The sequence below is a fragment of the Gymnoscopelus microlampas genome (assembly GCF_963454915.1).
Source record: "Gymnoscopelus microlampas genome assembly, chromosome: 16".
In the NCBI taxonomy this organism is placed as follows: domain Eukaryota; kingdom Metazoa; phylum Chordata; class Actinopteri; order Myctophiformes; family Myctophidae; genus Gymnoscopelus; species Gymnoscopelus microlampas.
Window position 1 is genome coordinate 34704716 of NC_139953.1, and position 14412 is coordinate 34719127.

The window sequence follows — 14412 nt, forward strand, 5'->3', positions numbered from 1 at the left end:
AGGCCGGTGTGAATAATGCAGTCTCAGTTGATTCTCACAGGCATACAGAGCTGAAGGACTGTGCAGACCGCGTCCCTGTGTGTGTGTGTGTGTGTGTGTGTGCATGCCTGCCTGCGTGCGTGAAATGTTTTGAAAACCGCAGCCGCCACAATAACATGTCATTACCGTGATGGACATGTCTCCATGTGTGTGAAGCGTGAATTGCGTTTCCTTTTAACAACTTAAACCTAAAGAAACACTGCAGGCGAACGAGTCTGGGGCGTGATTGTTTGAGTTCTGCGGTCTGACTTGGTTAACTTTGAAGTTACGTTCTTAACATTTGAATTGCATTGTATAGAGACAGGGTTTTTTGCTCATGTTGGTTTAGTTTCTATTTGACGAAATGTTGTTTTGTTATTGGTTTCAGTTTTGGGTGGTCAGAGCCTAAAGCAATTATCATTATTTATTTATTGATTAATTTATTCATTCATTATACATTCATGAAAAATGAGCCACACTGTTAAAAAACTGAACCATGTTCACAACCACTTTAACCACTTAAGCCCTACTGTACATACTTTGTCATACGACGAATAAGTTCACAACTGTAGAGCTTGTCGATTGGCTATTTTCACTATGAAGATATTTTTAAATGTTTGGCAAAATAATGATGTGCCCACAATGGGGATGGCAGGTTGAAAGTGGTTAAGGCCGAATCCTTTTAGACAGGACAGGACTGGACAGGTTTGGGACACTCATGGCAGTGTCAGTGAACCAGTTGTTCAGCAATAGGCCAGGAGTTCGAAGCCCAAAACCTAAAGCCTGGAACATCCTACAGACGTTGCACTTTTATCGGCTTCGGCAGGTCAATAAGAACACAATTAATGTGGACCAAACAAACAAACGCAGTGCCTTGACGAAGTTCATTTAGGCATTTCAGGCTGGACACCAATGTGAACATTGGTCAGACTCTCAATGCACTTGTGGTTTATATTGTTTTATTTCCGCAATATGAAAGCAATGCGCCGTGGACAGTTTTGAATAAAAGTTGTCCGACGATGTTTAGAGGTACAAACCTCTAGAATCAGTTTCTGAGCGACTCCGAACACAACCTCACTGCAATTATTCAATGGAGAGAGATAGCACACATATTGTCGACTGTGTCTGTCACTAGAAATGGCAAAATCGCTTTGCCAAATTATGTCAAAGTACGTCGGAGCTCGATGTAAACAAACAGCGACGATCCATAGACAAATCACCAACCATTCCAGCACTGTATACAGTGGGCAGGGTTTAACGCTCAGAACTCAGAGTGGAGCCGCAGTGAGTATAGTGAGTGAGTACCACCCTAAGGACTACTAACCATTGAGTGTCCCGAGTAGACCTCTAGACCTACTGCACATATAAACAGAGCTGCTACCTTTAAACGCATTTTAAATCTGAGGCTTTTTTTTGGTATACTATTTAAATAGTTTTGAGAAAAAATGCTGCTATTTGTTCCAAAGTGACTGCAAAAGATTGCTGATATTTCTTTCAAAAAGCTTTATATACCCTGTACATGTACAGTAACATGTCGATGCAATGTGACATAGCTCTGTTTACACAATGCTGAACCCCCTCCAACTGTACATTCTTTCCCCATTTTCAACTGTTTTTATTATATTTTGACACTCGCTTTGGCAATGTAAACGTATGTTTTCTCATGCCAATAAAGCTTCATTGAATTGAATTGAGTATAAAACACATCTTTGTTCGTTTCCGCAAGCCCTGCTGAAGTTGAATAGTTTTTGTCTTTGTGTGTAGTCGTGTATGTTGCCAGCTTTAATGGACCAGCAGTTGCAGACCATTGCTTTCCCTTCACAACATCGTTCTTTCAATAGGATTGGGAATGTGTAAGAAGGAAAACTGAGCCTTTTAGGGTCGTCAGAGGGTTTTCTGCAGGGTTGCTGTGGAATGCACCCGCAGGATGACATGAGAGGTAGTGGTGAGTGAGGGGAGGATGAGAGGGACAGTGGGGGCTTAGCTATACCATTTCCTCTAATTCAGTGGTTCTCATCCTTTTTTTAATTTTCAAGGACTCCCAGTTTGATATGCATTAGGCCAGTGGTTCCCAAACAGTGGGTCAGGACCCATTTGTGGGCCGTGGACCCATTTTTATGGGTTGCTACTTTGCAAGTAAATATCCCTTTTCTTTTAACTTCTTATTTAAAAGAAGAAAAACAAATCTTAATTCCATTAAACAATACATTTAAAAAAAACTTTAAAAGTAGTGAAAATTGCAGATCTACAAGCTCACAACGTGTCGCATCGTGACGCGTTGTGAGCTTGTAGATCGGCTATTTTCACTAGTTTGGGTCCCGGGAAGACATCAAATGTCTCTTTTGGGTCTCGACCAAAAAGGTTTGGGAACCACTGCATTAGGCCACGCATACCCATTTGATACAAAACAGGTATCTTTGTGACCCCAGTCTCTACTGTAAAATCCTCAGTATTAATTAAACTCTGACAGTGTACAAATGGAGCTAAATGGTCCATTGGGTTCCATGTGTACACTGTCAGAGTTACAGACCCATAAGGGTCAATTTCTTGGACCCCTGGTGGTCCCCGGATCCGACATTGAGAAACTCCTATAACTGATCATGTGAAGCTCGGCCAAATGTCTGTGCCCCATGCCCTGCTAAATTCCTAGCGGAGCACTTCTGCGCACAACAACATACTTTCGTTTGCACAAAAAAGCACAAAAAAGCAGTGACTTTCCCATCTGCAGCCTGCATGACTAAGGGGCAAATATAAGTAGTATTGCCCAACAGCAAATGGATGTTCTGTTCATAAGATTCATAAGACCAATTGATTTGTCAACATCCTGCTACTCTAATCCGAGCCGAAACCCATGGAGTGGATAGTCACGGTAAAATGGTAGATGCATGCTCCATATAACTCCACACTTTTGCACAAAATATTACTCAATATTATGCCTATAACACCAGCTGCTTCCCATACCGATGCTGTACTTGCATACCGATGCTGTAAATCACTTCCGCAGGTAGTGCAACGTCAAAATCGTCACAACTTTCTGGACAACAGATCTACAAGCTAACAACGCCTTCCGTGTTGACGCGTTGTTGCCTGGTAGATCTGTTCTTTTTTCACAACACGTTCCCAGTAGCCCCTCCCCCTTTACCCTACAGTCTATGGGGCACAGACCGTATCTTAGCAACACTGACTGAAACCGCTAACTCTCATTGGTCGTGTCATGAGTAAATGAGCCAATGAGCTGAGGCCACTTTCCAGACACCCAGAATCGCATACTCGGACAGCTCGCTCACACACTGACAGTCACACACAGCAACCACAGGGGACAGTCAGTGAGAGCAGGACAGCAGAATCACCGTCATTTCTCAAATACATCGCCCTGTCATTCATATTGATTCCCCGACCTCAAAATAAGGACGATTTCTTACTTTTTAGTGTGATGTGTGTGTTCTTGGCTTCTTGTGGCTTCTTGTCAGCTGAGAGTGCACAGCAGACAACCCGAGTGTGTGTGTGTGTGTGTTTCATTGGAAACTCCTTATGTGGTTATGACGTCAGAGGTTCGCCCGTGACATGACCGTTATGTCAGAGGTCCGTCTGTCCGTCCGCCTGCCGGCCTGCTTTAGACAATTTTAATATAGGATTCACCTATCCCCAAATAGGGAGTTCAGGTTGAAAGTTGTTAAAGATTGGGACACATCTGCTGCTTAATTGCAGATACTAATGTTGTCAAATCTGTCTGTCTGTCTGTCTGTCTGTATGTCTGTCTGTCTGTCTCTCTCTCTCTCTCTCTCTCTCCAGATAGTGATAGCCAAGTCACCCGTGGCTGCATGTTCTGTGCTGAACTACACAGTGGAGAAGCAGGGCATCTGTCTAAGTGGTGAGTGGACAGCACACGGACATCTGTGTGTGTGTGTGTGTGTGTGTGTGTGTGTGTGTGTGTGTGTGTGTGTGTGTGTGCAACGTTACACACCATGGAGAATGCGAATAATAACACACGCCATACAAGCTATCTGACCTGCCAGCAAACCCTGCTGACTCTTTTCCATGTCCATGTCTATTTCGCCCAATATCATGCAACCGTGTGATATGGTTGACCTCATCCTCACCCCATGTGTAATGGCATCCACTTGCCTACTGTGCTGAGTCCAGAGAGAATCCAGTCCTTCAGTTATGTTTTGTATTTAATGTATTTGGTTTCTCCCAATTTAGTGTGTTATGCCAATAGAGTGGCAAAGGTGTCTAGAGACCAAGATCCAGAAACAATGCATTCACTGTAGGAGGAGCCAGAAAATGTATAGCGGCAGAGATCGCCCTCCCCCAACCCGTCTTCCCATTGAACTCGGCCAATTGTTTTCATTGAAACGCCCCGGCCAAGCCGGATGCACCATCGGGGAGTCAAACCCCAGTCGCCATCAGAATCATTTTTTTTGTATTATTGTCACTGGTTTATAGGTGTAAATCAGTGGCCGAAATTAGTTTTTAATGCAAGCTCCATCATTTTCGTCCAATGGTGGTGGTCTGGAACTTTAGTCAGGTATGTTGTCGCTATGCTCACACATGTCTCAACATCGAAGTCCGGGAACCACCAGGGGGTCCAGATCGCCCCTTTGATGGGTCTGTAACTCAGAGAGCGTACAAATGGGACCAAATGAACCCCATGGGTTCATTTGACCCCATGGGTTCATTTGGTCCCATTTGTGCACTCTCTGAGTTAAATGAACACTTGAGGAGCAGAGCAAGGGGACCGAGCCAGAGCCATATAAGGAGAGTTGCGTCACCTCCGTTCACTTCATCGTCTTTACAGAGCCTTCTATTGGCGAATAATACTGACAAAGCCCTGAACCGGAGGTTTACGGAATGCACTTGGAGTCTGAGCGTTTGTCACTATTTCGAGTTTACATGGAACCACGTGACCGGCGCTGTTTTCTGCCCTCCTAGTTGACGTAACTCTCCCAATAGAAGGCTCTGGACCGAGATAATGGCCCCCCTGGCCTTATACAGTGAGACGGTTGTGCGGTGACAGCGATTTTTCCCCTCCGCGCGCTCTGCCAGCCTGGCCTTCCCAGGCAGTCCCATAAATAATCCTGAAGGCAGTAACAATAAGCGAATTCCCAGGCATGCAGGATCTTGTGAGGGTGCTTTAACACACTCTCTCTCTCTCTCTCTCACTCTCTCTCTCTGTTCATCTGTCTCTTCAAGCCAGGACTCACTCTCTCCTCTCATCATTACTGTCAGGCAGAAACCTTGTATCTCCATATTTCAACTTTTATGTTTTTCCCCCCGTTTTTGCCCGTTTTACTTCGTCATACGACAGTATCACACAAATGCTATCTGCTATCACAAATGCTATCTTAAAGGGATAGTTCACCCAATCTTTCGATTAGTCACCCCATGGAGTCTTGAATTCATGGATATTTTTTTAGTTTTTGTCGCATTCCTAAGCTAATAATTTGATGACCAGCGGACCGGTAGGGAGCGGTTCCGGTAGGAGACACAAAGGAGATTCTTTGTGTCTCCTACCGGAACCGCTGCCGATCATCAAATTATTGGCTTAAGAATGAGACAAAAACAAAGTCTTTATGGGATGAAAAAAAGTCATTTTGGGGTTGGAATATCCCTTTAAGTATTTCAGTTTGTCTGTGGATTTTATAAATATTGAATCAATAATCAAAGTATTGTGACTGAACTTGTGACTAAAATACTGCTACATTGGATGCATCATTAAACACATCTTTCTTTCTTTCCATTTCCTGAAAAGTAACGGTTTTGGACATACAAGGTTTTCGCCTGACAGCGACGTCGTGTAGAATCTTGCACGGTCGCTTCCTTTACCGCTCTCTGTCTACCCGTCCGTCTGTCACTACGACCATGGGCCAACCCCGTTCGGTGTCTTTCACTCCAAGACGCTTATTTTCTTTCTTTCTTTCTTTTTCTTTCTTTCTTATGCATTCATTTATTGGTTTCATTTCTGCTTTATTTGACAGTAAAGGGGAAGAGGATGATGGAAAAAAAAAGATGACGATCTATCTACAAGCTTACAACAGCATCGCGACATGTTGTGAGCTTGTAGATTGGACATTTTACATTTTTTTCTGACCTTGTTGAGTCTTACCCCTGACCACCCCATATTACAATAACTATCAAACTCATACAATATTATCAAACTCATAAAAACGTAACTAACTCTATGCACTTTCACAAAATGAAAACTAAACTAAACTAGCAAACCTGCTTTAGAAACTAATTAAAACTCACTGAAAATGAAAACATAAATTCAAAACAAAATAAAAACTATAATAACTTTGCAGATCCCACACAAACATACACTTATAAAACCACATTCACACTTCCTCTGCCAAGAGCATCGGTGCGACTACATATCAGACCCCTGGGGCCAAAAAAACTAAAAGGATAAAAGTAAAATTGCAAATGATTTGTTTTGACTTGTCCCAAGTACTTGAGGTTTATTCATCTGTAACTCAGTGTACAAAGGTAACCAAAATGAACCCTTATTTTGCAGTGCATATTAAATCTGACGGTCATGGGACCACTGAGTGTCTTACTGTATACTGTATGTCACTGTTTCTCAAATTGGCGCACAAGTACTCATAGGGGTACTTTGGGCGTACTCCTAGGGGTGGGTTAGGGTGCGTAGGGTTAGTGGACACAAAAAAGAAAGGGGAAAAAAATTGAAATTAAAGTCAGAAACACAAAAAAAACATCCTATCAGGGATAGTGCTAGTGAAGGCAGGGGGTGTTCAGCTGAAAAACTATTGTAGCGGGGCTACACTAGTAAACAACCACTGCTGTATATGACAGTTTATCTAACTTTGTAATTTCAAGGACTCCCAGCTTGATATGCTTTAGGCCAGTGGTTCTAAAACTTTGTCATGTCAAGGACCCCTAAAGTAATGTGTATTTGGCCGCGTACCCCCCATCTGAAAATATTTTGTGCCAAGGGACCCCCCATTTTCAAAGAATGTCAAGATGTTTTGAAAATAGCTGACATATATAGGGCCATGGGGGTCCCTGGACCCCACTTTGAGAACCCCTGCATTAGACCACGGACCACTATAACTCTTGAGACCCGTAAGGGTCCATTTGGTTCCATTTGTACACTCTCAACACCCGCGTGCAACCAAACATAAAATGACTTGTCTTTTAGTTCTACTGGATCTCTTCTCCACTCATCCCTCACTAACATTTTTGTCTAGTTTTTATTTGTTGACGAAATTGTCAATATATTTAGTCTCAGTTTTAGTCATGCTAGCTTAGTTTTTATTTAGTTTTCGTCATAGTTTTAGTCGACGAAATCAACACTGCAACAGACAGACGTAAAGGGTGTTCAATAGCTCTGAGTTATTCCAAACAATAAAAAGGTTATAAATTTAGTTTTTGCCCGACATCGACGATATGAGAAAACAGGGAGACCAAAGCAGGGACAGATGTCTTGACAGGCCCGCTATCAAGACATCTGTGAACTTCTGCCTGTCTCAGTGGGCGGACAGTCTGTCCCACAGCCCCAATTACCAGCGTTACGTAATCGGCCCCAAATGGAGACAATGTGTGCTCGATAGGGGGAACGGGAATGGTAATGTAATCATTTAATGAAACCAGAGACCAAGCGAGCCAAAACAATCCCCTCGGCCAGGGTGTCACACTTAACTACTCGTCATCGCTTGTCACGTCTGTGGAAGGCGTTGTGGGGGGGGGGGGGGGGGCGGTGATGGAAGAAGTACTCAACATGTTTTACTTAAGTAAAAGTATCAATACTGCAATGCAGATAATACTCTGTTACAAGTAGATGTCCCGTATTCAAAATGTACTTGTGTGAAAGTGCAAAAATAGTGAAAGTACTCATTGTGCAGAATGTCCCCACAATGTATAGATGTGACGCATTGTGAGCTTGTAGATCTGCTATTTTCAAATGGCCGAAATAGGGCTGAAGTGGCTAGTGTGTTTTGTAATAATAATCAAAATCTACAAATTAAATAGTAACTAAAGTTTTCATATAATTGTAGTGGAGTAAAAGTACAATATTTTCCTCTGAGATGTATGGGGTAGAAGTAAAAGTATTGAAAATTGTAAATACTGAAGGAAGTAAAAAATACCTCAAAATTGTACTTAATTACAGTACTTCAGTACTTGAGTACATGTACTTAGTTACTTTACACCACTGGTGGGTGGTACATTGGCTGATCTCTAATGCACTCTTCCTTCCCCTTAATTAAAGGGGAACTTAGTTGACCGGGTCCCCCAGGGGTCTATACTTCATCTCCTCCTTTTTTTCTTTCCTGAAATTAGCCGTTGTCCAAGCCCACCAAGTCGCATCGCGACGTGTGATGAGCTTGTAAATCGATCGTCTGTTTTCGCCAAATGTCCCCCCCCCCCCTCCCCCCCTGGGGATAGCGACGCTCACGCTACAGTTCATGTGGTTAACCCACACATGTGTAACCTCGTCATTCATTGTACTTTACAAAAAAAGATTGAAATCTGGCATCAGGGTTTTTTTGGACGGCTAAATTGCAAGAGCAGTGTGTTTCATAATTCATTTCTGGTAATAAAGTGCGGCTGAGTTTAGAAGCCCCGATTTGTCTCAATTAACCCATTAACACCGGGAAAGTATCAGTGTCATTTTAGATTTTATTTATATATACAGTATATAGCACATTGGTTCTCAAAGCACATTTGGCTATTCAAAAAATAGCAGATATACAAGCTCATAGCGCGTCACTTCGTGCCGCGCTATGAGCTTGTTGATCTGCTATTTTTGAAAAATCAAGAAAATGTGTGCAAATCTTTGAATACAGTATATACAAAGCAAACATTTTAAAATTAAATCTTTGCTTCTGGGGGTCGGCGGCCAAATACATATCGTTTTTGGGCTCCGTGACATGCAAAAGTTTGAGAACCCACTGATATAGAAAGAACCCACTGGATTTAGAAGACATTTGTAGAATCGGCCTCAGGTCTTTAATGGGTTAAGTGAGGTTAGGAATATTATTGTGGGACACTTTCGGGGTTTCCATTTCACCATGCGCTGTTAAAATCACTCGTCGTTATCAATACTTGGCAGCGAACTCGGAAGGAGGTGTTGATGGGAACAGCAGAATGGTTGAGGCCGCCTCGTGTTCCATAGTTCCTTTTCACTTCAAAAAGGCATTTATCAAAACAGCAGCGGTGTTTATTTGAATCCCTCGTATGAACCGTAGTCACGGTTCACAAAAAGCTGCCTGCATATCGCCTCCAGATGAAAAGTGAGAAACGACGTTGTCATCGAATCCTCTATACCCTTGATCCCACAAACACCAAAGTGAAGAGAGAAAAAACGGAGGCATGTGCTTTCCTGCTTTACTAACGTGGCTTAATAATAACAGGTGATCTTTTAACCACATAACCCTGGCTTCCCTATTTTGGGCAAAGTTTCTGAGAAAGTTCAAAAAGTTCTGTTTTTTGTTTTTACAGCGGAAATAGTCTATCTACAAGCAAACGACGCATCGGGACACGGTGTGAGCTTGTAGATCAGCTGTTTTCTCTTTGTACCACAAAGTGTATCGGACTCAACTGGTTAAACCCCCCCCCCCATCCAAAGTGTAAGAATGGAGCTAAAGGCATCCAGCTCTACATGTGAACCTGGCAGGCAGAGAGAGCTTGGTGAACATCAAGATTGCTCTGAAACATTTACGATTTCCAACAGAAACACAATTCTGGGAATGGCTCCCAAGAACTTCCAGAGCAGCTCTTTACAGGCTTACAAAACCTACCTGTCATCGCACATGCAGACACAAACGCACACGCACACACTACATACACCTACTGTCCTACTGTCACGACGCGTTGCATCACATAATGTTGTGAGCCTGTAGATTGGCTATTTTCAAATAAGTCGATGTACAGTACTGTATATAGGGTTAAAGTGGTTAAACTGATTGTGATGCTATATTAGCTAATTTTGCTGGAGAGTGGAGACCCCCCTGGACCCCACTTTGAGAACCAGTGGTCTATACAAGCACAATTTGCCGTGTTTGGGGGGGGGGTCGCTGGTGTCGCTGGTGTCGCTGCACCAGCGACTCCTACAGGCTGGGGCGGCGCCTGTCATCGGGGGGTGATTAGTCTCGCGTAGCCAGACAACTATTCCACCATCTCCGAATGCTATTCGAATGCATGCGAATGTCTGGAAATACACCTCCCGAAATCCGAGTCAGGAAGCTGGCATTTCACGAAAATATACTTTAAAATATCTTTATATTTTATTTTTTTATTTCCATTTTTGCAGCAAGCTATGTATGCTTAGATTATTTTGATTTATGTTAGGATAAATTTGCGCGATCAGAGCTTCCGAGTCCCAGACTGTATGACCGGAAGCATTTGAAAATTGTGGGAGGCAACAGTCTGGCCACGCGAGACTAGGGGGTGTTTAACGGGAGGAGAAGGACTTGGTGCCACGTCCTCCCGGTGGGGGCTCCTTCTCTGAGGTTTTATGGCGAGACACAGTGGCAGCTCACCAGAAGCTTGCTGTGGACTGAACTAGGCGTGGAGAAGGCATACACACAAAGTTGACGTGGATATGTCAGACTTTTTAAAATGTATTTGGCGAATGATAGTGCAGGGAAATCTGATTTGTTTCTCAAATACAATCTTTGGGACTGACTGTCCACTGACTGTTTGCAATTGATCAGATCACATTTTGTGTATTCAGACATCTTCGACTTATCAGCATTTGTTGCTGTGGTAATGTAAATATAATGGGCCTGAATAATGCTTTTATATTCTGTCCTACGACAGGATCACCCACACATTAGCTGATCTACAAGCTCACAACGTGTCGTGCCGTCGTTGTACAACAATGTATAAATCAGGCTTCGGTGTCCGAGTGTCCAGGCTGATTAGAATCACATTTCAAACCACAGAGGAATGTGGTTAAAAATCAGATTTGCAAAAAAAGTTTTTGTGGCTTTGCTGCTGTTCAGACTTGAATAAAAGCAGTGTGATTCCAATCTGGATAGGCCAAAAATCTGATTTGGGTTGCAGATCTGTGACTGTGAGTGTTTACAAATGTAAAACTCAAAGTTAGAATAACTCTACGATGTAGAGTTGCGTCTCCAAGACAAAAATCTCATCAAATTGTGGGTCCTTGAAATTAAATAAAAAAGGTTGAGAATCCCTGGCCAACAGAAGAGCAGGGGCAGCCAGTGTGGGGTTCAAAGAGGATCCTCTTTCATTGCCTTCCCCGTCTCCAGTTGACTGGATGTTCTGGAATATTCAGTGGGCTCTCCTTTTCCGTGAGAGGCTTCCAAGGTGATGTTTCCATATGGATACTGATGAATACAATGCTCCCTGACGAACCTGACAGAGAGAGAGAGAGAGAGAGACCTCACAGGGGCTGAGAACATGTCTTGGCTAACGTCGATGTCAGTTGACGTCATTTGGAAAAAAAGACACGGTCAACCCCCAAAATCACAATAAACATTTTTTTTTTGTTTTGTTTCCATTTAGTTCGTTTGGTATCTCACTGCGGCAGTGTTAATTTTCGTCGACTAAAACTATGACGAAAAATGTTTGTCGACTACCTCTTTTTCCACTGACGAAAACTAAATGAAAACGATATCAAAACGAATGTATGATGACTAAAACTAAGACTAAATATATTGACAATTTCGTCAACAAATAAAAACCAGACAAAATGTTAGGGAGGGACTAGTAGAGCAGAGATCCAGTAGAACTAAGACAAGTCATTTTATGTTTGGTTTCGCTCGGGTATTGCGCTCTGAACATGGCAGATCTACAAGCTCTGAGCTTGTAGATCGGCTATTTTCAGCATGCAACCAAGTGTAAAATCAGGCATTACAGCGGCATCAAGGCACCGCCAAAATACATTTTTGTCGACAAAATCAGCTGTAGATTTAGTTGACTAAAATCTTATGACATTTAGTTGACTAAAACTAGACTAAAACTAAAACATTTCAAATTGATGAGTAAAATATGACTAAAACTAAATTAAATTTTATTGAAAAGACTGACTAAATCAAATTTGCTGTCAAAATTAACACTGATACAATGCTCCCTGGCGAACCTGAGCGAGAGACCTCACAGGGGCTGAGAACATGTCTTGGCTGACGTCGATGTCAGTTGACGTCATTTGGGAAAAGACACAGTCAACCCCAAAATCACAATAAACATTTTTTTGTTTTGTTTTCCATTTAGTTAGTTTGGTAATCTCACTGTGGTGAGATGATAATAGCGATATGACTACTCTCTAAAACTATCAACACAATTAGGTACAGACTGGCTGCACATGAGTTGAAAGGAGATCAATCACAAAGCAAAAAGAAAAAAACACAGCCTGCTTTGCTGGCAGACCAGCATCAACCTATCTATGCCTATGATTTTATACAGATTGTACAGTGGCCTGAAAATGATGCACTATTAATAACATCCTGACTCACTGACAGACTTAACCCATTCAATCCTGGAACGCATATACAAATGTCTTCCAAATCCTAACAAAAAAAACCGTATGTTGCTATATCAGTGGTGCTCAGACCCCCAAAATGATATGTATTTGGCCACAGACCCCCATCTCAAAACATTTTGTTCCAGGGACCCCCCAGAAGCAAAGATTTGAGTTACAAATGTCCGCTTAAAAAAAAAATATATATATTCAAAGATTTGCCCACATTTTTATGATTTTTCAAAAAAAAATAGCAGATCTACAAGCTCAGTGCCGCGCTATGAGCTTGTATATCTGCTATTTTTCAACAGCCAAAGAAATCTAAAAATGACAGGGATGCTTTCCCGGTCTTAAAGGGTTAATCTCCCACAGGGATGAGCCATGTTAGCCATGTTGATCCAGCTGTGTACGTCAGACAAAGAAGTAATCAACCAAAAAAAAACAGAACTGAAGCGATCATTGAGACGTTCGGCCGTGGTCCCCGTGGAAGTGAGTGTGGATGTACAGAGATTACGTTTAGGTCTCAAAAATGAGACGGTAATAATAAAACTGCAGACTGGCTGTCTTCTCTATAGCTTTATGTACACCACTTAAAAACAGGCCAGGGTAAAAAAGCACCATCTAAAAAAAGCGGTAATTTATTTGGCAGGAGGGCAGCTTCGGTAGTGAGTGAAATCCTATATTGTACAAGACAATAATGATGATGAAGTAAAGCTAATTTGTATTGTGTCAGTGGGGATGAACGCATCAGGCAGGTTGATATTCAGCAGACCTCGCTTTTTTCCATGAGAGGGCTCCAGGATGATGTTTCCATCTGAATATGCAGGGGGAAAAAAGCGCTTCGTGCAGCGTTGCCAGGTCTGCTTATTATAAATCCCCCCCCCCCCCCCCCCCCCCAAGATTTTATTTGAAAATGGCAGATCTACAAGCTCACAATGCATCGCTTGTAGATCAGCTATTTTCATTCTATAATAGCTGATTCTATAATAGCTGATGTATATGTTTAAAGTGCTCATTTGGCCCATAGGCAGGTTCTATTGGGCTTGTTTTCCTAGACCTGGTTGCTTGTGTCTCTCACAGAATCTGGCAACACTATAGCTACGTGATAGATAGACTGTAGTCTCCCAAACAAAATGAGGTACAGATTTGACCGGTTGATCCAACGAATATACTAACGCAGTGGTTCTCAAGGTGGGGTCCGGGAACCTCCAGGGGTCCTTGAGGGGGGGGGGGTCCCCAGATGATTATCATTTTTTTTAGTTAGGAACCAAATAGACCCTCTGGGAGCATCTGTCAGTGAGCATTTCTATAATTTTGTCATTATCATCAGTGTGATATTTGTGATATTTTGGTGTAGCAATTTGAGGCCACACCCGTAAGGGTCCATCTGGACTCCTAGTGGTCCCTGGACCCAACGTTAAAAACCAGTGGTCTAAGTCAGGGGTCTTCAACAGGGGGTCCGGGACCCCTAGGGAGTCCTCAGAGTTACTACAAGGGGGGCCTCCACATTTTGTGTCATAGGATAGTTTTTTTTATATTAACCACTTGAACCCTAGCATCCTTATTCTGAGGGGATCATTACCCGAAAATGGCCGATCTACAAGCTCACGTCTCGCAGCGCCTCGGGAAAGAGGTTAGGTGTAGAGGGACAAAAAGAACTGAACTGACAAAGTACAGAGTGAAAGGTCAAGTTTCCTAAGTCTTGAAGGATTAAGTGGTTAAATGTGTGAAAATACACATTAACATGAATCCAACATGATATTGCTGTCAAACAAGTCTATGAAGCTGAGTGGTTTAATCTGCAACACAATTTTATACAACATGTAGTGGGGGTCCCTGCTTCATCTCCCTCTCAGCTAAGGGTAGCCTGGTAAACCCCCCTCCCTCCGGAAATGTCATTTGCATTTGATTTCAGGAAGGAGGTCTGGGATCGCTCAGGGAGTAAAGCT

General features: G+C 42.6%; 1 protein-coding gene across 2 annotated transcripts in view; it reads left to right on the plus strand.

Annotated features, from left to right (window-relative positions):
* The window catches only part of rad51b (RAD51 paralog B), a 105743-nt gene that overhangs the window by 50768 nt on the left and 40563 nt on the right, over positions 1-14412 (plus strand). For both annotated transcript variants that reach the window (XR_014602626.1, XM_084083186.1), the window contains exon 9: positions 3811-3889. Coding sequence is in view for 1 of the 2 variants with exons in the window: in XM_084083186.1 (XP_083939312.1) it covers positions 3811-3889 (79 nt within the window). In the remaining variant the exon portion in view is untranslated. The remainder of the gene's footprint in view (positions 1-3810; positions 3890-14412) is intronic.